The sequence below is a fragment of the Ammospiza nelsoni genome, chromosome 6, assembly GCF_027579445.1.
Source record: "Ammospiza nelsoni isolate bAmmNel1 chromosome 6, bAmmNel1.pri, whole genome shotgun sequence".
Lineage (NCBI taxonomy): Eukaryota > Metazoa > Chordata > Aves > Passeriformes > Passerellidae > Ammospiza > Ammospiza nelsoni.
Window position 1 is genome coordinate 16,912,745 of NC_080638.1, and position 20,851 is coordinate 16,933,595.

At 42.2% G+C, this 20,851-nt stretch overlaps 1 protein-coding gene across 1 annotated transcript in view; it reads left to right on the top strand.

Moving 5' to 3' along the window:
• PTPRJ (protein tyrosine phosphatase receptor type J) overlaps positions 1-20,851 on the top strand; it is a 74,359-nt gene that overhangs the window by 33,399 nt on the left and 20,109 nt on the right. The window contains exons 2-7 of the mRNA XM_059474861.1: positions 12,942-12,960; positions 13,993-14,139; positions 14,895-15,173; positions 15,762-16,028; positions 18,659-18,928; positions 19,521-19,787. Coding sequence (XP_059330844.1) covers positions 12,942-12,960; positions 13,993-14,139; positions 14,895-15,173; positions 15,762-16,028; positions 18,659-18,928; positions 19,521-19,787 — 1,249 coding nt within the window. The remainder of the gene's footprint in view (positions 1-12,941; positions 12,961-13,992; positions 14,140-14,894; positions 15,174-15,761; positions 16,029-18,658; positions 18,929-19,520; positions 19,788-20,851) is intronic.

The following is a 20,851-nucleotide window of genomic DNA, read 5'->3' on the forward strand; positions in this document are numbered from 1 at the left end:
TACTAGAGAATTTCCTGTTTAATTATTGTCTCTTATTGTAGTACTTGCTCCTTTCAGTGCAGGATTACCCCTGGACTGACCTCTGTCAGTAAAAAGGTAATTCTTTTGGTTTCTTCAGTGCTTGGGTTGTCTCTGCCGATGCTGCATTTCTGGCACCAGAGTAGCAGTGTTTGAATGAGTGAAAGTAGGTAACTTCATGTTCTTGGAGTCAATAATGAAACATCCGTGTTTGAAGTACAATTCAGTGCAAATTTTTTTTTTTTCCTTTGGCAGCTACAAACTCTACCTTTTTGCTTCTTGTAGAAGACTTTAATCTTGAAATGTTTCTAGAAACATATCCCTGATTTTAGACCTATCCCTGATAAGTCTTTCTAGTTGGTTGAGGAATTTTTGGTTTTGTTCACAGTGTTGTTTTGTTTTGTTTTTTAACCCATGACCTTGAGGCATGAGTGATTCTGTGTCTTCCCTCTTCCATGCAACAATGTCCTGTGTGATCAGAGCTCATCTTTTTGGCTGCCTGCATCTGAACCCCCTGGGTGACACTGCAGGAGCTCACACTTGTTGGTCACGCCTCTGTTTTCAAACAAGAAGGAAACCCCTTAGTTATCTAAACAGTTTTCTGTTTGTTTGGCTTACTTGTAAGGAATGTGCTTTGGTAAGTGTCTTTGGGAGGCAGAACAGGGACTGGGCTCTAAAACTTGGTCTGCATTTAAAATGGCCTCTGAACACAGACTTCACAATGTGCAGTTGCTGTTAGAGGCAGCACAGATGTAAAAATCACTGTATGGCAGGGGAAAGGGGCTGTAACAGTGGATTTTAAAAGGTTCTGGGTCATGCAGACTGGATATATCACTAGGAAAGAAAAGGAGAAAATGTCTTAATAGAGATGTTCAGCCCTTAGGGGTTGTCTGGACATCTGCCTTCTTGCCTTTTGGCATCTGGAGGCTCGTGTGTCCCAATACATGACAGAAAAAAGTCTGTGGGTATATTTTCATTTTCATCACTTGAGTCAGGTCGTGGATGAGGCATTTTTCTAAACTGGGGCTTTGTGTGTGCTAGTGTATTGAAGCTAATGTGTTCCTGAGCCCTTTGAAAAGTGTTTCAGCTTTGCAGGGGCAGGCTGGGTGCAGTGAACAGTGGTCTTCAGTCTGACTTGGCTTGGCGTGCCCTCGCTCTCATTTGTATGTGTCATCTTAGCTGAGTCCTCCCTCTTGATGAAACTCTTCCTGGTGGTGTCTGCAGGATTCCTCCTCACTGCTGCTCAAACACAGGGTGGAGGTGCTGCCAGGCAGGCCAGGGATTGAACCCTGTGGGGGTGTGGATCAAACTCCCCTGTCAGCTCTCACCAATAAAGCCAATTGTTCCAAAGTGCTCTTCCTTGTTAGTTTGTTTTGTGCAGTTGAAGTGTCAGGAGGAATAAAAAAGCAAGCAGTATCTCTTAGACATGGGAGAGGATGCGCTACTTTGTTCTGGTATGTAATAGTTCTTATAAATGTTTTACATTCTATATTCAAACCTGTTCTTCAGGTAGGCAGGTTTCTGGCAGCATTATATAACTCTGGGACATTTTGAATATCTCTGTTAGAGACAGGAGAGGTGCAGAGGAATCCACCTTGTGAATCACTCCCGGTTTAACCCTTGTTGGAAGGTGGGGAGGAAAGAGCCTGAGGCCATTAGAAGAGCAGTTCAGGGAAGGTGATGTGGAAGCAAAACCACATCAATTAAAAGATACCAAGATAACAAGGTTTTAGCAGCTGGAATGCAATTAACTTCCTCTTCATTCTTATCTTTCTCCCCTACCTGCACATGGGTAACAAAGGTCATTTGTGTTATCTGATACAAGGCTTTGGCGCTCACTACCCTGAGGTCACGTGTAATTTTTTTATTGTGCTAAGATGACAGATATACCAAAATCCCACCAATGTGGTGCAGAGCAATTAAGGTTTGTTTTATATTGCTGCTTTACAATTCTTGCTGTTGGCAAGCAGCAGTTTATAGATAGTTACAAATGTTATCCCCCTAATCTGAGGGAACTCTGGCTGTTAGATGAGCAAAGACAGTAAATGACAGCCTTCTGTGGCATGCACATAAAACAGGATGCAAGGCATGGAAGACTTAGTTTCATCTTTGTCTTAGAGCTGGTTTAATGTGGCTTTGGTATTTGAGTGTGAAGAGGAAGCTTTACCCCATGTGTTCGTCATGAAAATGCATCTCAGTGAACTGAAGGGTTTCCCGTGTAACCTTCCCCAAAGCTCTTGCTCCAAACACAAACACGTTTATGTGGCTTTTCTCTTCAGAGCTTGGAATTGTCAGCCTTAAACACACAGATGAAAAACTTGAGAAGCATATTTTTAGCAGATAATTCAAAGTTCTATTTGTGAACTAGGTGTGTTTTAATGTTTAATGCAATACTTGAGCATTTGCACAGCCTTACTGGTTTGTGAATTTTTCATTTTTTTTTATTTGGGTGGGGTTTTTTTGTTTGTTTGTTTGGTTTTTTTTTTTTTTTTTTTTGAGGAGGAGCCATTGGTTTGATATTTGTTTTTTTTTTTTTTTTTCTTTTTGTTTTTCAAATTTTTTTAATTTTCTGCCTTTTTTTTTTTGGTTTTTTTTTGTTTTTTTTCAAATAAATAACAGCAGCGAATGTGTTCTAGTTCACTGGCTTTGGATATGTCCTTGTTTCCTCCCTGAATATGATAGAGCTGTTATGCTTTAGCTATTGCAAAGTATAAAAAAATTAAACACCAAACACCAGGCCAGAAAGAAATGTGTCTGTCTGGAATTCGTAAGTTCTTATCCTTCAGGGCTTCCCAGGCATTTTGCAGTGGTGCAAGGAAACTGTTTCTGTAGTTTAGCTCAAGGCTAGAAACCGCTTAGAAGAGAAGTGATATTTTTTCTCTTTCCATGTCTGTGGTCTGTTGAGGGCAGAGGAGCTAAAGAGAGCACATCTACTGTTTCCAAGACACTGAACATATAATCTGGGTGAAAACAAATCAAATCTACTCTTGAGACTTTCAGTTTGAGTCAAAGAATAATGACTTGGAGGAAGTGTTAATGTATTGTTAAAGAGCAGCAAAACTGAAGAGGAAGGATGAGGTGTTGTGATTGATTATAATACCTGCTGCTCCTCTTTCACTCTGCCATTTCGTATAGACCCATTAAGAGAGATTAAAATACATTGAGGATACCTCAGGGACATCCCTCCATTTGAATTTCTAAGTGTCCCTATAACATGCTTGAAAAAATAATTAGACTAAAGGGGTTAATAGCATAGGTAGGAAAAAGAGAGGTACTGAGGAAGCCTCCTCTACCCACAGTGTCTTCTGCAGAGTCAGTGCCTGACCAGTATTAGTACTTTTTAACATCTACCTCTTTATTCTTGGCTGTAATTGAGGCAATAGTTGCTACTACAGACTTTGCCAAAGGGAGAATCTGCCAAAATGCTTGGAGGATGGTACTGCACTTGTTGCTGCCCCTTTCTGCTTTTCTGTTAGGGCAACACTGTCAGATATTATTGTGTGACACAATTATTCTTAATAGTGCACTCATACTTTTATAAAACTTCAAAGTGCATTTAATGTATTTTCTCAAGGCAGTCTGTGAAACAGGAGGTTGCATGTATAAAATATACATGGGTATGTCATCAGAAACAGAGCTTGAATAGAGATTTTTTTCTAAAAAAAATCCAGTGTGTTTAAAATTTGCAAGAACCCTCCTCAAGTGGAGGGGGAATTCCTGATTGAAAGAGTTTGCTTCATCATTAAACTCACTGGTAGTGGGTCTTCATTTAGTGGTAAAACAAGTTGGGGTAAATTTAATGAATTTTGTCTTTTGTCTTGTTTGTTTTGCACTTAATTGCAATTTTTAAAAGTTTTTTTTCAGCAATCTTTTACAAAAACTTTGGATTTATCTGCCAAGACCATGCAATAGAAACATACATGCTTTTCTATCTGGGTGGTAGTACAGGTAGAACAAAATCTGTAATTGTATGGAGATAGCAGAAGCTGTGGGAAGCCACATCAGTGGTACTGTTGCTCTAAGCAAAGGATGAGCAACATGTTGGGAAAATTGACTCTTAGCTTTGAAAGCTGTCTAGGTTTGGTTTGGTTTCTTTTCCCAAGTGGTACACAAGGCTAAGCAAACACTGCACAGCAATATAATGTGCAATGTATTTTAAATAAGCATATTTCCAGACTGGTAATAAATAACATAAACATCTTACTCTTACACTGAATGTTTGAAATGAGCTACTGGCCGTTCGATCTGTATCAGGGCTATGCCAAATACACAGATCAGCAGGAACTCCTTTGTGTGCCTTGGAAAGAGAGAGAAGCCATGGGTATTATTTTTCTGGAATAAAAAGTTTGCAGCTGTTCAGGCTGCAGTGTCGATCTGATCTCTGGTTCTGACCCTGCACCATCCAGCCTTTTTCTACCACAGCCAGTGCTCCCAGATGGCCATGAAGTTGACCTTTGAGGGACGTGTCTATTGACTGGTAAATGAGAGAGAGCCCATGCTGTTGTCGGTGAATAACTTCTCATGCAGCCTCAATGTATTCACAGAGACGAGTCTGGCAATGGGGTAATGGCAGAGCCAATTCTCATTCCTGCTTCTATTCAGCTTCTGTTCAAAGAGGAGGAAAAGAGAGACTCTACCAGAGCCCCAGATGAACTTGGTGGAGCTGTACAATGAGATCTTTTGTTCCCTCCCAGGAGTACTACTACATGTTTTGAACGCTTGCAGTCCATTTGTCTTTTGCTACAGTTTAAATTCATTAAAGGATTAAATGGGCTGAAGATAGCAGGCAAACCACAAGAGTATCTCTGCAGCCCCATAGTGCTGTGTGTGAAAACAACATATGGGAAAACATTGTTTAATCAAATTGTTTGTGTTAGTGATAATCTGATCCCTGTAGATGAGCCAGATCTGTGGCTTATTTTGGAGCTGGAAAAGGTTTCATGTCACATTTTTTGCTGTAAGGCAATTTGCATTTGTTTTGAGGAAGTCAAGCTACTTTGCTTTTAGGTCCCACCAAAAATGTAGATTCACTGTAAACCAGTGCAGGTGAGGATGTGATATGTTGTAAATAAACACTGTGAAGAGAGTCTAAGGTCCAGCTAATTTATTGCATGAAATTACTTTCCTCGTGACAGGTTTATGATGTTTGAAGATGCACTGAGCCTGGCCAAGCCAGCTCGGCCTGGTGTCATTATCTCCCACAATCAGCACAAGGCAGTGCTGACATCTGCATCCACATTTTACACTCTTAACGTGGTCATCCTTAGCCTTGTGCTTTCCAGAATGACAACTTTTATGGGAATTCAGCGTGTTTCCCTGCTGCTTGTCACTTGGGGTGACGTTAGGTGGTTTTACTGGGGCCTCTAGTGGTCTCACACTGCATGACTGCTCCAAAGCTGCTGTTCGGGAATGGGGAGCGAGGATTGCTTTCCTCCCTCCCCATGGATAGATTTACCCAGCTGCAGGGCAAGGGCAGTGCCATACAGAAAATTTATTCGGCTTCTAGTGGAGCATTTCACACGGAGTTAGAACGGAAAGTACTGAAGGAGCATAAATGGGTGGTAATAAACAGCAGCAGAGCGTGAAGGAGGAGATGAAGGTTAGCCTGAGGAGTCTGTGTTGGGCAGTGGTCACAGGCTGGTTTCTCCCAGCTGCACAACTCAGATTTTTAGATTAGCAAGTTTTCAGGACCCTGATAAGGACAGAAGGATAGACTGTATTAAGAAAAGTATAGAATTTAGGCAGGAAAGGGCAAAACATTCATGTAACAGCATCAATACTGCCCCCCAAAAAAGGATTTTCTGTGTAAACAAGACAGTTTTGAGCTCTGTGTGAGCTTGAAGGCTTTCACAGGCCATGGTTCTCCTGCCACCAGACAGGGTGTCATGGATGAAAAATTTGGTCCTTTTTGTCAGTACAAATAATCTTTCTTGATGTTGTCTTTGAGCTGTAGTGTAAGTTTTAAAATCCCTTTGCAACTAGTTTTACTTGGAAAACCTCTCAAACCAAATCCAGCTCAATGTTATTCTCCTTGTAAAGTATTTTTTAACACTTCCCTGAGGAAAGACTGTGCAGAGTCTAAAGTGTCTGGCACGGCATAGTGAAATATCATTGTGATAAGAGAAACTTGGGAGTCCTGACTGCACTCAGCTCAGCAGGTCTGAACTAGTGCTCTGTCAGGAAATGCTGCTCCTTTTTGTGACTGTGCTGCAAAGGCCAGGCAGCTCTGGCTCTGGTGAGCGTTTTCCATGGTGCCTGGGTGGCCAGCCCTGCTGACTTGGCGACACTGAGCGTTGTTGTGTCATTGCCACACGGGTATTTTTTTTTTCTTTCTCCATTTTTTCATTGTATCCTGCTTCTTCCAGGGTGTGCCTGAGTAGTGAGTCAGAGTGAAAAAATAGTGCTCTTGAGCGGTATGCAGGAATGTGGCTTGTTCACATAAAATACAGGTTGATGGTTCCTCAGTTTAAAAAATGAAATTACTGGCAGTGTTAACTGGAAGTTCCTCTTTAGAAGAGGATGTTTTTTTTTTTTGTTGGTTTTTTTTTTGTTTGTTTGTTTTTTTTGTTTTTGTTTTTTTTTCAATTCAAGCACTGCTCTCGCACTTCCATCTCCAGTTCCACCCATGTCAGTTAAGTGTTGTGGTTTAACCCCAGCTAGCAACCAAGTACCCCATCCAAAGCAGCCCACACCAGCCACTGTGGAGGAAGTTAACTCTGGTGAATCCAGCGTGGTAGGACATGGAACTTGAGTAGGATAACAGTTTGGGGTTTACTTGTTGTTTAGTAGTTGTTTCAAGTATTACTCTTTGCCATTATCAAGTAAGCAGCCTATTCTCTTTATAACCTCTGAATTACATGTACAACTTACTGGGTTATGTGAATTATTTAAGTTTGTTGAAACTTTTCAGCCTTTCTTCTGGCTGAAGTTTTGTGGTTTCCTCAGTTGGAGGAATGATTCTACTAAACTATGAGGTGGTCTGCAGCACTCAATGCCTGCAATTAATCAGGACCTGGAGGTCTGGGTGAAACAGAACTGCTACTGGGCTGCATGGAAACATTTTAAACTAAACATTTTAAAAACAAGTCGCTGGAATTAAATCTAATGGTGTTCTCTGAGGTCAGTGGTGAAAGAGCTGTCAATTGCAATGCAGTCATGTTTGGGATTTGGTGCCTGTATGTTTCTCTTTTTTTTGGATATGTTGCCCAGAAAACTCCTTGCTCCTAGGCTAGCCATCTGAAAAGCATATACAAGTTAAACTTGCAGAAAAATCAAGGAAAAATGAGGAAAAAAGAGGTTGCTCTAGTATGTGTCATCCCAAATATCTTTTTGGTGTCTCATCTTGGTTTTCTTACAAGGCTTTGTCTTCCACAGCACTTTCAGTTCATTGGAGGTGCTGCACAAAGTAGAATGTCCTCATATGTTTTAATAAAAACCAGTGGAAAAAAATTATATTTGGCCTCTCTTTGCAGAAAATCTTGCTTCGGGGAAGTCAGAATTTAGAAATGTCAGGGGCAAAATATAAATACATGCAAAGTGGAAATAGTCTTTCCTCTTTCACATAACTGCATAACAGCTGAAAATAGCCTGTGCACAGTTGTGTGTGGCTGTTCCAGGGCTCTGCACAGCTCCCAGATACAGCAGGGTGGCCTAGGAGGGCCCAGCCCCACCCAGTTCATAACAAACACCAGCTCACATTTCTTTCTTCCGAGTTCTGCATCTCCATCTGGTCCTGTGCAGGCTCATTGCCAGAGCTGCCCAAATAGGGTTAAAAGAAGACTCTAAACATCTTGTAAAAACTTAGTGGTGTTTCTGAAAGTAGAATTTTTTTACTGTAGCATAAATCCACTTACAGCAAACATTCTGTGAATTGATGTATGAGCTATGAGTACCTGCATAAAATACCAGAGGGAAAACAGGTGGAACTGACCCTTGCCACAGCGTATTTCCCATTTTTCATTGGAAGTGAGTGTATCATATTATTGAGATAATCTGGAGATAATTTGAATGAAAAAAATAACAAAAACACAGAACTGTTGTGGAATGCAGTTAAAGTCAGTTTAGCAGAGTAAATATTCACTAGAAAGGGGGAAAAAATGATAACCAACCCCAAACTCTAGCACTGAATTCAGAAAGTAATCACTCCTCAATGAAACTATGTCACATAATTAAATGTTATCTTCTCACTTAGTCTCCTGTTGATTATTTCCTCCTTCAAGTAGTAAGGACCTGATATAGGAGGGCTATGTATCCACATGTGCCACTGGAATTGGTAACTGAGCCGTTATGTTTGCACTCCTTCAGCACACAGGCTTTATTCACATTGCCTTTTTTCTCATAGGACAGTGAGCACAGGGGGAAACACCTGCTTTTCTTGGCTTGGCATATCCTTTGTGTAAATTAAAGGCTGTCTGGAAGTGTGCAAGAAATGTTTGCATGTGGCATTTGGTGCATGGTTCAGGGATGATTGTGCTGGTGCTGCATTGATATTGTACTGGATGATCTTGATGTGTCTTCCAGCCTTGATGATGCTGTGTTTTGTAATAGTGCCATGATTTGCACTTGAAGTTTTCTTCTTAAATGCAGGGAAATGCTTTGCAGTTGAAGATTTATGTAATTTTATTTAAAAATTGGAAAGTAGGACTAATATGTTACCCAGGTATATTTTGACTTATTTTCCAGTATGATATTTTTTCCACCCCAGAACCCACGCGTTATCCAGATAAGGCATGTTACTTGAACTAGGTTCATACAGGTTTAAGCACATAGTTCTGTGCCCCAGTTCAGGTGAACTCATTCTTCTTTCCCAGTGCTACAAGCTTAAAAACTTCATTGATTTGGAAATAATATGGAAATGAATGAGATGGAACAGCCCTGAGATGGGTTTCAAGAAACATTTCATCTTTCCAAAGCCCACCTTGTCTTACTGCAGGACAACAGTCTCCAGCAGAAAGGTGTCACTCCTTGCTAATTTAGACTTTGCACTTCCTGGCAAATGGAAAGATGTCCCCAGGTGGAATAGCAGGCCATGCCTTAAAAATCCTAGCAAATCGGCAAGTATTGGAAGGCTGTGTCAGTCTGTGGATGCAATACTTGGGCAATCCATTTCCATTACTGCAGGGCTTCCTGAGTTTGATTTTCACTTACTTTGTGTGACCTTGACTAAAAGCTTTCTGTGGGAATACTTCCTGAATTAAGTCCATGCTAAGTAGGAGAGGGGTCTGTAAGTGGCCAGTTTAGTGCATCTTTGCTGGTTAATGTTTGTTGGCGGAGTGGTGGCGGCTGACAGCATCAGCAAAGCCATGATGATGGTGCTGTGTGATGATGCTTGTCCCAAGTCCCAAAGTTATTCATGTGGGATAACTAACCATAGCTGGACATAGAGAGGGAAAAATGGTGTGAGATCAGGGGTACTGCCTAGCGGGGCAGTCATCTTAATTATGCTGCTGCTTTGGTGAAAGGCTGTTGAGCAGCAGTTTGGAGACCACTGTGATAGCTTGGTCATATTTTTATGGAACTCCAGACCTGGGAGGATGGGTGGATGGAGACTATAAGATCCAAAGGTACACACTTGGAAGATCAGCTTTGAGAGGGATGAGATTAACTCTCTGGCTTTTTGCATCTTGAGTCACAAGGCACACAGTGCTGAGCACACCAGAAACAGTAAGCAGCAACCTCAAGTGATGTTCTTGGAAAGGGTTTGTGGTTAAGGGGTTTTTTGGCTAAGCTATTTTGGTTTGCTCACTTTGACTCTTTAGCCATCCTTTGACCTAATATTTACATGAACCAAACCACGCTGTTTGTTTTGAAAACTGGAGCAGGTAGGTTGGCTGCTGTCCACAAGGGTTTTCCCCAGAGCAGGAGCCCCAAATTCATTAGAGGCACAGTGTGGCAGCAGAGCCAAGCTGAGCTGAAGGTCTGCACTGCTGTATTCCCTGTGGCTCTCCCAGTGCATGTGTAAAGCTGGTGTGTTTTAAATCCTGTTCCTGGAAATATCTTACTTTGAGTTATCAAATATCAGTGGGATTTGGTCTTTTCAGTCACTCACTATTTTTTAAGAAGTTTTCCTGTACCATGTCTTAATTCTTCCTGGATAAGATTACTTGTGAGACTAATACTGATTCCTCACTTAGGCAACCCAGTGTACGCCTGAGGAGGATGGAGCTGAATTCGGGTTGTATCACACACCACCAGCTCCTGGTCAGTTGTAAACTGCTCCCACAGAGAGCACAGAACAGACCTTGTGCACATTCAGATGAATTCCTCAGCTCCTCTGGAACCTACAGACTTTGATCAGGCCCTAAGCATGGCTGTGTGGCACATGAAAAAATTCCTTTGCCATAGCTGATGACAGTGATGGGTTTGTGTATACATTTCTCTCCTGTTTTTCAGTTGAAATGGTCAGCATTTGGCATTTTGCTGTCTTTTCTTGGTTAAGGATGTTCCATCCCTACCCAAAGCACCACAAAAGTTAAAAAAAATTACCCAACTGTATATATGAATAACAGAGATTTGTGTCATTGGAAAAGAAAAACAGGGATGGCAGAGCTCATGATGTATTTAATGCAAACACAAGGAGAATCAGGTGTTCAGTGCAAATATACTCTGCAATCATAAACAAATGCTTTGTGTAAATTCTAAGTAATAACATCAGGTTGGAGAGCAGTTTGGTTCATGGCTGATGTTGAAAAATACAACATGGAATGACTGAGTCAGACAGGCTGATGCTTGGGCATGGGATCATTTGTTTTGTGTGGTTTTGGATTTCAGAAGGAAGGCCTGCCTGCTGCCAGTGGGATATGATTTTTTTAAATTTGATTTTGCACATAGGGTTCTGGAAAGTCAGAAGGGTATTTTGAGGGAGTATTGCCAGGGTGTGATAAGCAAGTAGAATGTTGGGGTGCAGTTTTTAAATCATGTGACAGGAATTTTAGTGTAACTTTCCTTTTTGAGGTTGTTTGAGCATCCTTAATAAAAGGAAGCCCACAGTCCACATGTGACAGTACAACAAAATTTAAAGCAGTTTGGTCATTATCTGCCATTAGATCAGATGCCCATAAAACAGAAATCATGTTCCTTTCTTCCAAGGGAAGAAATGGAATGGTAAAAAGGAAAGGTTCAGGGTATTTGCTAGTGGCATACCTGTTTTGCAGTCATACAATAATACCTGTTGTTCCTGTTGCTCAGGAAGGATGTTGTGCCCTAAACTCATAATTTGTGAAGAAGGAGATGAGAAAGTTCATTTTCAGGCAGTTCTACAGAAGGGAAAGTAATGAAGGATGATGGGTTGTGAATGATGTCAGGCTCTTGATTCTTTGTCTGTAGGGCTGCAGAAATCACTGTAGCTTAGTCCTGTGGCATTTCTTGTTGATTTTGTTCTGCTTGTGAGTTCCCTTTCTTAATAAACATAACATCCTTTTGGCTTTGCTTGTAGATTGCCCTGCATTTCAGGGGATCTCACCTCTTACTATTCAGCAGCTGTTTCCACACAGCTTAGCTCTTCTGCTCTGGACACTGCACAGTAGTGTCTTCCTGCCTTCAGAGTGGCTGTTTCCTTCTTGAGCTCTTCTTCCTCAGACACTTCACGAAGGAATGCAGGAGTACTCTTGACCTGGGTGCAGGCAAATATTTCCTCACTTCCTGAATAGCCTTGCAGTTTGAGCTCTTAAAAGCTCAGGTTGAGGAGGAGCTTCACACTTGAAGGTAGGACATCTGCATCCCATGTCATGTCTCTTTGTGTGCCATGTTGTCCAGGCATTAGGTCTTTGATGCTTACAAGTGCTTTTTTTGCCTAGGAAAGTCACCCAAACTCTTCTTGCTGTGGCACTAAGACCATCACAGGAATAAGATTTTAATGGTATTTTCCGACTGCTTTTTGAGGGTGTGTCTGCTTGGACCCGTGACTGGTGCAATGAGCTGGAGCTCCTTGTGGCCCCAGCAACATGGCAGCTGGGGCAGTGAGTGATTTGGGATTCCAGGATTGCATTAGGGTCTTATGAGATAGCTGCTTATTTGAGTTAACTCATGGAATTGCACAAATGGCCAAGAAATTGGGTGGGGGTAGAGAAAACAAAAGTTCTAAGTGCCTTAGGTAGGACTGCTTCTTGCAGACCTCAGTCTGGGACTTTTACTTCACTCCTTTAAGCAGCATTTTGTGGTGCCACTTGGAGGGATGTTCATATGACAATTTATGGGCCAATTCTCACTCCAGCAGGAAGGAAAGTGGCTATTTGGAAGTAAAGTACAAAGTTTGAAGGCTAAAAAATCATTCTCAAAGCAAAATTCTGTTTGTCAGTGTTGCCAGCAGAGGAGTTTCAGGCTGCAGTTAAATGGCAACTGCTGATATGTTAGGGATGTGTGCACACGTGTAAACTGGATTTCAGAGCATGTATCAAGTGTTTTGAACTTTAACTACCCTATGTTTGCTTCAGAAAATGGAAAACACTCTTTTGTGAGAAGTAATAAAAAGGTTTATACAGCAAAAGAATGAAAGGAATATTCTTATTAGTAAGAAAGACCTAATTGGCATCTGCCTTTTTTTTTTTTTTTTTGTGGGACAGTGTTAAGAGTACTAACTAAAGTGTGTTTTAACTAAGATCTTATAGGTTTGGTTTATAAATTTGTATGTGCAAAATAACCAACTTAGGTTATTCAAACCTTTTTTTTTGTGACAAAATAAACTACTTCTTTTTGGAATATGGAAACTAACATTTTACCAGCATGCTTAAATTTTTTTTTCTACTAGTTTGATGCATTTTTTGGTGTTATTTTTATGTCAGTAGAAGTTTATGTATGTCTTTTGCAAATTGAAAAATCTGGAGTTTTTAAAACAGATTTCTTCCTCCCTCATGTTAATTAAACCACTCCTTATTTTATTTGAGCTTCTAGTGGTTTTAATTACTATTATTTTTTTTGTTTTCCAGGTCAGATGTACAGTTGCTTGTAAGTATCATTCAGTTGCTTGCTCTTTTTATTTTTTTAATATAACTCCCCTTGTCTTAGTTAGCTTTAAGAAAGATCAAGCAGTATCAGCAAAGTATTTTTTAAAAAAAGCTTCCTAGAAAGAATTTAGAAATAGCAGTTAAAAATATATACTCAGTTATTTTAGTAACTGTAATACCTACAATGCATTTAAGGATATGTAAAAATATGAATCTGTATCTAAATCCCTTTGCTCTTCACTTTGTGGAGAGTTCCGGTAAAATCAAGTGAAGGTATAATGTGCTTAGAAAGATGGGAAAATACACTTAAAGGCAATAAAAACCAAACAAACTCCAAAAACAAGACACACAAAGTGACGCCTTTAAAGAATATCTGAAGTGAAATTCAGTTTAGAGATGCTGTTCTGGCCAAGATAATATGTTTTTATGTGGCAGAAATTTCTGAAAGTATGTGCAAATAAATTCTACCTTAATACTGAACATCAGATTTAAATGAGTTAGCCTTTAATTTTTAGGGTCTAAGTCAAAGCTTTCTATGCTTTGGCCTATAAAATTGATGTAATGTTTCTGCCTCTAGATATAGAGCCATGTCTCTTCCCTACTGGTTGGAACACATTGTGGGAGTATGAGAGGGGAAGAGGGGAATATTCTTAGGGGGAGAGAAGAAAATTGCTCTGCCAGGTTAAACAAAATTTCTGATAATACATGAAGGAAACACACACATGGAGTGTGGCTGCAAGTTGTTTTAACTGCTTTCAAACAAAACTGTACTGAAAAGAGAGGTCATAGTAGCTTTCATCCAAACCATGTGTAGAGTCAGTGGATGGCTGAGATAATGTGACAGTCACTTGAGTCTAGTTCAAATAATCTCACTGAAGTTAAGAAGTAAAACCGTGAAATGTGCAGTGAGGTTTCTGTAGAACTGGGAAAACAGAAGTGACTGTGGGTCTGTGCATGATATCGGTAAGTGACTGTATTTCTGCAAATGGGAAGTTCAGAATTATTGTAAAGACTGAGTTTTGTGTTCTTTCAGGCACTGAGGATTGCAGCTCAAATAATGCAACTGCAGAACCAGCAACCAGTAGTAATGATGATTTATCCGTAAACTCTGCCAGTGGGAACAGAACCTCTGCAGGTGGAAGAGTGGTTGGGGCTGCATCGCTAGCTGATGAGACAAGAGGTGATCTAAGCACTGTAACGCATTTGTGGTTTGGAATGTGACTGGGATGTGAATTTTTGGGGTGTTTTGCACTTCTATATCATGATTACACTAGTTCAGCATTGCAGGGGCATGAATCCAACTGCTTTACTGCAGTAGAGAATGAGGCCAAGAAATGCGTCTGCACACCTGACTGGGAGTGCAGTTTCATGCTGTGATTGCAGCATAGCCTTGGAATAGTTTTATCTGTGTTAGACTGAGACTCCCTTCCCTCCCTTCCCTATGGCTTTTTAGGTTACAGGTTATTAGTTCAACTGACTCTGACATGGAGATTTGAAATGCATAAGTGATGGGGTGCAGCTGAAGTCCTCTGCCTGGTAGAGAACATTTTATGTCACATATGTGCAGGACAGATGTGGGAATCTTGCAGCTAGAAAGGCTCCTCTCTTTGGAATATCCAGTTAAGGAAAGAAGTGTCAGCGTGTTGTGTGTCCCAGTCTTTGTCAGCACACTGCATAAAGCTCACAGCTGAGGCAGCACAGAAATCACTGCTGCTCCTAGACAGCTTTACTGCTAGAGGTGAAGTGAAGCTTGAGGAGTTGCAGTAGACAGCAGAGCTTGCAAGTGTGCCTTGCAGTAGAGAAAGGTGGCTTGATTGTTTTCTCAGGCAGATTTCTGTTTTACAGACACTGGATATGGCAGGGAGGAGAGCACTATATGTGTTTGTTTGTCAGCAAATATTCTTGTAAGTTTAAATTTTTTTTCTCTTTTTGTAGGATCCAGCCTGATTTATAACCTCACAGCAGAATCCATTGATGTGAATTCTGTCACCTTAAAATGGGTGGTGAATAAAAGTGATGATGGCCAATACACATACAGGATAGAGGGTTTAAATTGTAGCGATAATACACCTCTGGAGAATGTGACATCCGGTGAACCCAGAGCAAAAATTACTGGGTTAATCCCTGGGACACTGTACAACTTCACAGTATTTGCTGTACTAGCAGCTAAAAGTGATACAGAAGGAGAGGGAAGTCCCATAGACCTGTATACAAGTAAGTCACAGGTTTTTGCATTCTTATTGCTGATGGTCTGTGCTTTGCTGTGCAAGACAGGACTCTGCTCACCTGCCTGAGGCTGTAACTTAATAGCAGCCTTACCTGGGCCAGATGCTAGGAATGTATAGAAGAAACACAGCCTTCATTTATTTATTTACTTATTAAACACCAAATTCCCTCTAACCTCCCCCCATAAACCAAAAAATCCTCCACAACAACTACTAAACCAAAAGCCAACCAGTAAACCAAACTGAAATTGCCTACATTGTCAACCATACCCTTCCCTTTCCTGTCCGCCTCTCTGGATTCCCTGGGAGCTCTGCTTCAGTGATGACCAAAGCTTCTCCTTTGGAGTGTCAAAGGGAGGTAGATGCCACTGAGCATGGCTTGTCTTCAGTTCTCTCTTAGCTGCCCAGTGGTGCAACAGCCTCCAGGAATGCCTGGTGATGTTCTTGGGGTGCTCTTGCACTCTGGACCATGAGTGGTGTGAGGGAAGTGAAGCCCTGGTGTGGCTGTGTTCCTTGTTTCCATGTCTGTGAGCAGGTGTTCTTGCAGGCTAATGAGTTGTTGCTTTGCCTTCCACAGGGCCCAGCCGGGTTCTCGATCTTGAGGCAGAATCCATTGGTGTGACTTCTGTCACCTTAAAATGGGTGGTGAATGACAGCGCTGCTGACACCTACACGTACAGGATAGAGGTTGTCAATGGTACATTTGTGAAGAATGTGACATTCAATGAACCCAAAGCAAAAATTACTTGGTTAATCCCTGGGACCCTCTACAACTTCACGGTATTTGCTGTAGCAGCTGATAATAAGACAGAAGGAGAAGGAAGTCCCATAGACCTGTATACAAGTAAGTCACAAGTTTTTTGCCTCCCTATTGCTAGTGGTCTGTGCTTTACTGTGCAAGACAGGGCTCTGCCCACTTGCCTGATGTTGTAATTTAATAGGAGCCTTATCTGCTAAAAATGAGTGCTTCATGCATAGGAGAAGCATAGCCTTGATTCACAGCATCTGCTGTAGCAGCTGATAATGAGACAGAAGGAGAAGGAAGGTCCACAGACCTGTATACAAGTAAGGAAATGGTGGACAGCTCAGAGCTCTTCCTAACTGCTTGAGGGCTAAAGTGTAAAGTTGTTGTGTGTATAGATCTGATGTCTTGTTACTGTAGCTTAGTCTGGAATGTCTAGTAAGCAGTGTGCTTCTTTAGGTGTGGAAGAAATACATCCTTGGTTTTAAAAAGAAAATCCAGGCAAACTTAATCCACACTGCTTCCTCTCCATGTTTGTCCTCATATCTCTTCATGTGGGAGATAATTTCTTGTCACAAATAGTGAGCCAGCTAGGAAGGATGCCCTCCTAGAGTTGGTGTGTTTTAATAGAGTTAGACTCATGGGACATGGTAGGTGGCTGGCTTGGCTACCGAGATCATTAAATGACTAAGTTTCAAATTTACAGTGTAATGAATAATAAGAAACAGTAGCGTTGCTCTCCTGGAGTCCAGGAAAGTTTAAGCTGTTTAGGGTACTACTTAGCGGCCTACCCTGGGAATCTGCTTTTGAGGGCTTAGGAATCCACATGTGCTGTTCAGTTTTTGAAAACCACCTTTTAGAAGCACAGGAACAGGCAGTTTCACTATGCCAAAAGTTAAGTAATAGGGGCAGAAAACCAGCTTTGGTAAACAAGGAACTCCTGGTGGAACTCCAGAGGACGAAGAAATTGTATGAGCTTTGAAAGTGAGGTCAGGCCTCTCAGGGGGATTACAGAGCTGTGGTTTGTCTATGCATGAAGAAGACACCAGGGCCAGAGCTCAGTCACAGTTGAAACTGGCCAGTGCTTTTTCAGATAACAAGAAAGGGTTTTTGAAGTTCATTAATAGCAAGGGGGAGGTCTAAAGAAACCATTGGACTGATCCTTGTTGAAGATGGTCACCTGGATAATAGGGATGAAGGAGATGCAGAGGCATTCCATGTGTTTTGTAGCTCAGTTTTTGGTGATACTGATAGACCTTGGTGTGCCCAATCCCCAGAGCTGGAGGCCATGAGAGCTGGGACAGTGGCTTTCCCCTTGTGGACACTGGAACTGTGATGGACCACCTGTATCAGATGAAAGTTCACAAGTCCATGGGGCCTGTTGGGATTCATCCCTGAGTGCAGAAAGATCTCACTGGTGTTACACAGGACCCCTCTCCATCAGCTACCAAAGGCCTTGGGAGCTGGGGAGGTCTCTGCCAGCCACTGCTATTCCTGTTTACCAGGAGGGTGGGAGGAAAGACCCAGGAACCTGCAGGTCTGCTGGACCAACCTCAGTTCCTGGAAAAATTATGGAGGATATTGTACTGAGTACTGTTAAAAGGTATTTTAAGAATAATGCAGTCATCAGGTGGCATCAACATGGGTCACAAAGGGAAAGCCCCATTTAATCAATTTCATCTTTTGACCTTATCTGTGTGGTAAAGTCACCCACCTGGAGGGGAAGGGAAGGTGGTGAATGTAGTTTTTCTGCATTTTACTGAGATTTTTTGTTTCTGTCCCTCACAGCATCCTTCTGGACAAGTTGTCCAGCTGTGGGATGAGGGGGTTCATGGTGCGCTGGGTGTGGAGCTGGCTGCAGGGCAGAGCTCCCGGGGTTCCAGAGAGTGGGACTGTGTCTGGCTGCTGAGCAGCCACCAGTGCTGTCCTCAGGGCTCAGTCCTAGGGCTGCTCAACGTATTTATCAAGGTATGGATGCAGGAGTTGAATGCATACTGGGTACGGTTCTAGGCCCTGCAATTGAAGAAGGATGTGAAGGTCCTTGAATACCTGTAGAGGAGGGCAAGAAAGCTGGTGCAAGGGCTGAAGTGCCTGTCCTGTAAGAGCAGCTGAGGGCTTTGAGCTTATCTGGTTTGGACAAAAGGAGGCACAGGGGTGACTTCATTGTTCTCCTCAGCTTCCTGAGGAGGGGAAATGCAAGGGGACAGACTGATCTCTATTCTCTGGTGTCCAGGGAGATGATGAGTGGGAATAGTTCAAAGTGGCTTTAGGGAAGGTTTAGGCTTGACATTAGGAAAGCATTGCTGTACTGACAGAGGGTTCAAACACTGCAATAGGCTTCCTAGAGAGGTGGTCAGTGCCCCAAGCCCTTCTGTGTTTGAGGCCTTTGGACAATACGTTCAGTAATACCCCTTAACTTTTGGTGAGGCATGGGGTGGTCAGGTAGATGGATGAGGGTAGTTATAGGTCTCTCCTAAGTATATATTCCATTCCACTCTATCACTTTCCTGCCCACCTCTGGATTCCCAAGGGAAGCCTTAGGAGTTCAATCACTGAAATGGCCTGTGCTTATGTTTTGGGGTGTCAAAGGGAGATTAATGCCTCTCAGAATGATTTGTCTTCAGTTCTCTTTTAGCTGCCCAGTGAAGCCCTGGTGTGGCTTTGTTCCTTGTGTCCATGTCTGTAAGCAGCTCTTCTTGCAGACTGACAGGTTGTTGTCTTGCCTTTCGCAGGGCCCAGCAAAGTTCATGATCTCAAGGCAGAATCCATTGATGTGACTTCTGTCACCTTAAAATGGGTGGTGAATGACAACGCTACTGACAACTACTTGTACAGGATAGAGGTTGTCAATGATACAGCTCTGGAGAATGTGACATCCAGTGAACCCAGAGCAAAAATTACTGGGTTAATCCCTGGGACACTGTACAACTTCACGGTATTTGCTGTAGTAGCAGCTAAAAATGATACAGAAGGAGAGGGAAGTCCCATAGACCTGTATACAAGTAAGTCACAGGTTTTTGCATTCTTATTGCTGATGGTCTGTGCTTTGCTGTGCAAGACAGGACTCTGCTCACCTGCCTGAGGCTGTAACTTAATAGCAGCCTTACCTGGGCCAGATGCTAGGAATGTATAGAAGAAACACAGCCTTCATTTATTTATTTATTTACTTATTAAACACCAAATTCCCTCTAACCTCCCCCCATAAACCAAAAAATCCTCCACAACAACTACTAAACCAAAAGCCAACCAATAAACCAAACTGAAATTGCCTTCATTGTCAACCATACCCTTCCCTTTCCTGTCCACCTCTCTGGATTCCCTGGTAGCTCTGCTTCAGTGATGACCAAAGCTTCTCCTTTGGAGTGTCAAAGGGAGGTAGATGCCACTGAGCATGGCTTGTCTTCAGTTCTCTCTTAGCTGCCCAGTGGTGCAACAGCCTCCAGGAATGCCTGGTGATGTTCTTGGGATGCTCCTGCACTCTGGACCATGAGTGGTGTGAGGGAAGTGAAGCCCTGGTGTGGCTGTGTTCCTTGCATCCATGTCTCTGAGAAGTTCTTCTTGCAGGCTAACGAGTTGTTGCTTTGCATTTCACAGGGCCCAGCCGGGTTCTCGATCTTGAGGCAGAATCCATTGGTGTGACTTCTGTCACCTTAAAATGGGTGGTGAATGACAGCGCTGCTGACACCTACACGTACAGGATAGAGGTTGTCAATGGTACATTTGTGAAGAATGTGACATTCAATGAACCCAAAGCAAAAATTACTTGGTTAATCCCTGGGACCCACTACAACTTCACAGTATTTGCTGTAGCAGCTGATAATAAGACAGAAGGAGAAGGAAGTCCCATAGACCTGTATACAAGTAAGGAAATGGTGCCTCCAATTGCAAATAACTGTGCTGTTTGTGCCAAATTGCTCTGCTTTCTTACTTTGGGTTTCCAGCTTTCTCCTGTTTCTTGTTGTGACGTTGCTTTTCTGCTCCAGTTGTGTGTGCACAGCAATGCAGCGATCTTTGCAAAAGGACTGAAATTGTCTCTGAAATTGTGTTTGCATGTGCCACCTGTAATTCGGTTATTTCATCAGCATGTCTGCTCAAGACTGTGTAGAGATCCAGCTGCTACCACAGCTTGACTTTTCCTAGACACTTGAGGGCTGAACAGACCCCTCACAACGCCTCTGGGAGTGGGTTACCACAGCTCGTACCAAAAGATGTGGTGTGCAGGGATGTGGTGCCACAGTGACTGAGGCTTTTTTTCCTTAAAATTGTTTTGAACTCTTTGCAGAGTCTGGGGCCTGAGGTTCCTGTGGGCTCTGACTGACTCACTTCCTAGGCTTGCCGTATCAAGTGTGGTGCCAATCTAGCTGGTTTTTTGCTAGGGCACCTTTTTCCTAGACTAGATAGACGGGATAGGAATAGATACTACTTTTATCTGTAGCTCAGAAATGCAAAGAGAACAGGCAATTTCCCTACACTACAATTTAGAGGAGTGTGTCCTGGAGCTGCTGCTGAGTCTATAAACTTGTCTAAGCTGCCTGAAGTGAGTTTTATCTGTCTAGAATTGGTGCTGAGTCAGGCTTGCAGACACAGCCCCCTAAGATATGTCAGCTGTTGGACCTGTTCAAGCAGCCCATTTCTTTTTCCTGGTATTGAGGAGAGTTTAGGTTGAAGATCTCAAATTGAGACTCACAGGTACAATTTTGAGTTAAACAGATCAAGATGAGCTTGGACGGTTTCCTTCCTGATTTCCATCTGTTTCTCTGTCTGGAAAACCACTGTGGAAACAAGTGATTGTTGGATATGAAATGAAATAGAATATTCCCCAAAGCTCCTATGACCTTTCCAGAAATGCCTCAGTGTGAATGTGGAAATGGGGAAGTGAAGCTTGGCACCAAGTGATGCTCATTCTGTATGGAATAGGGAAATGT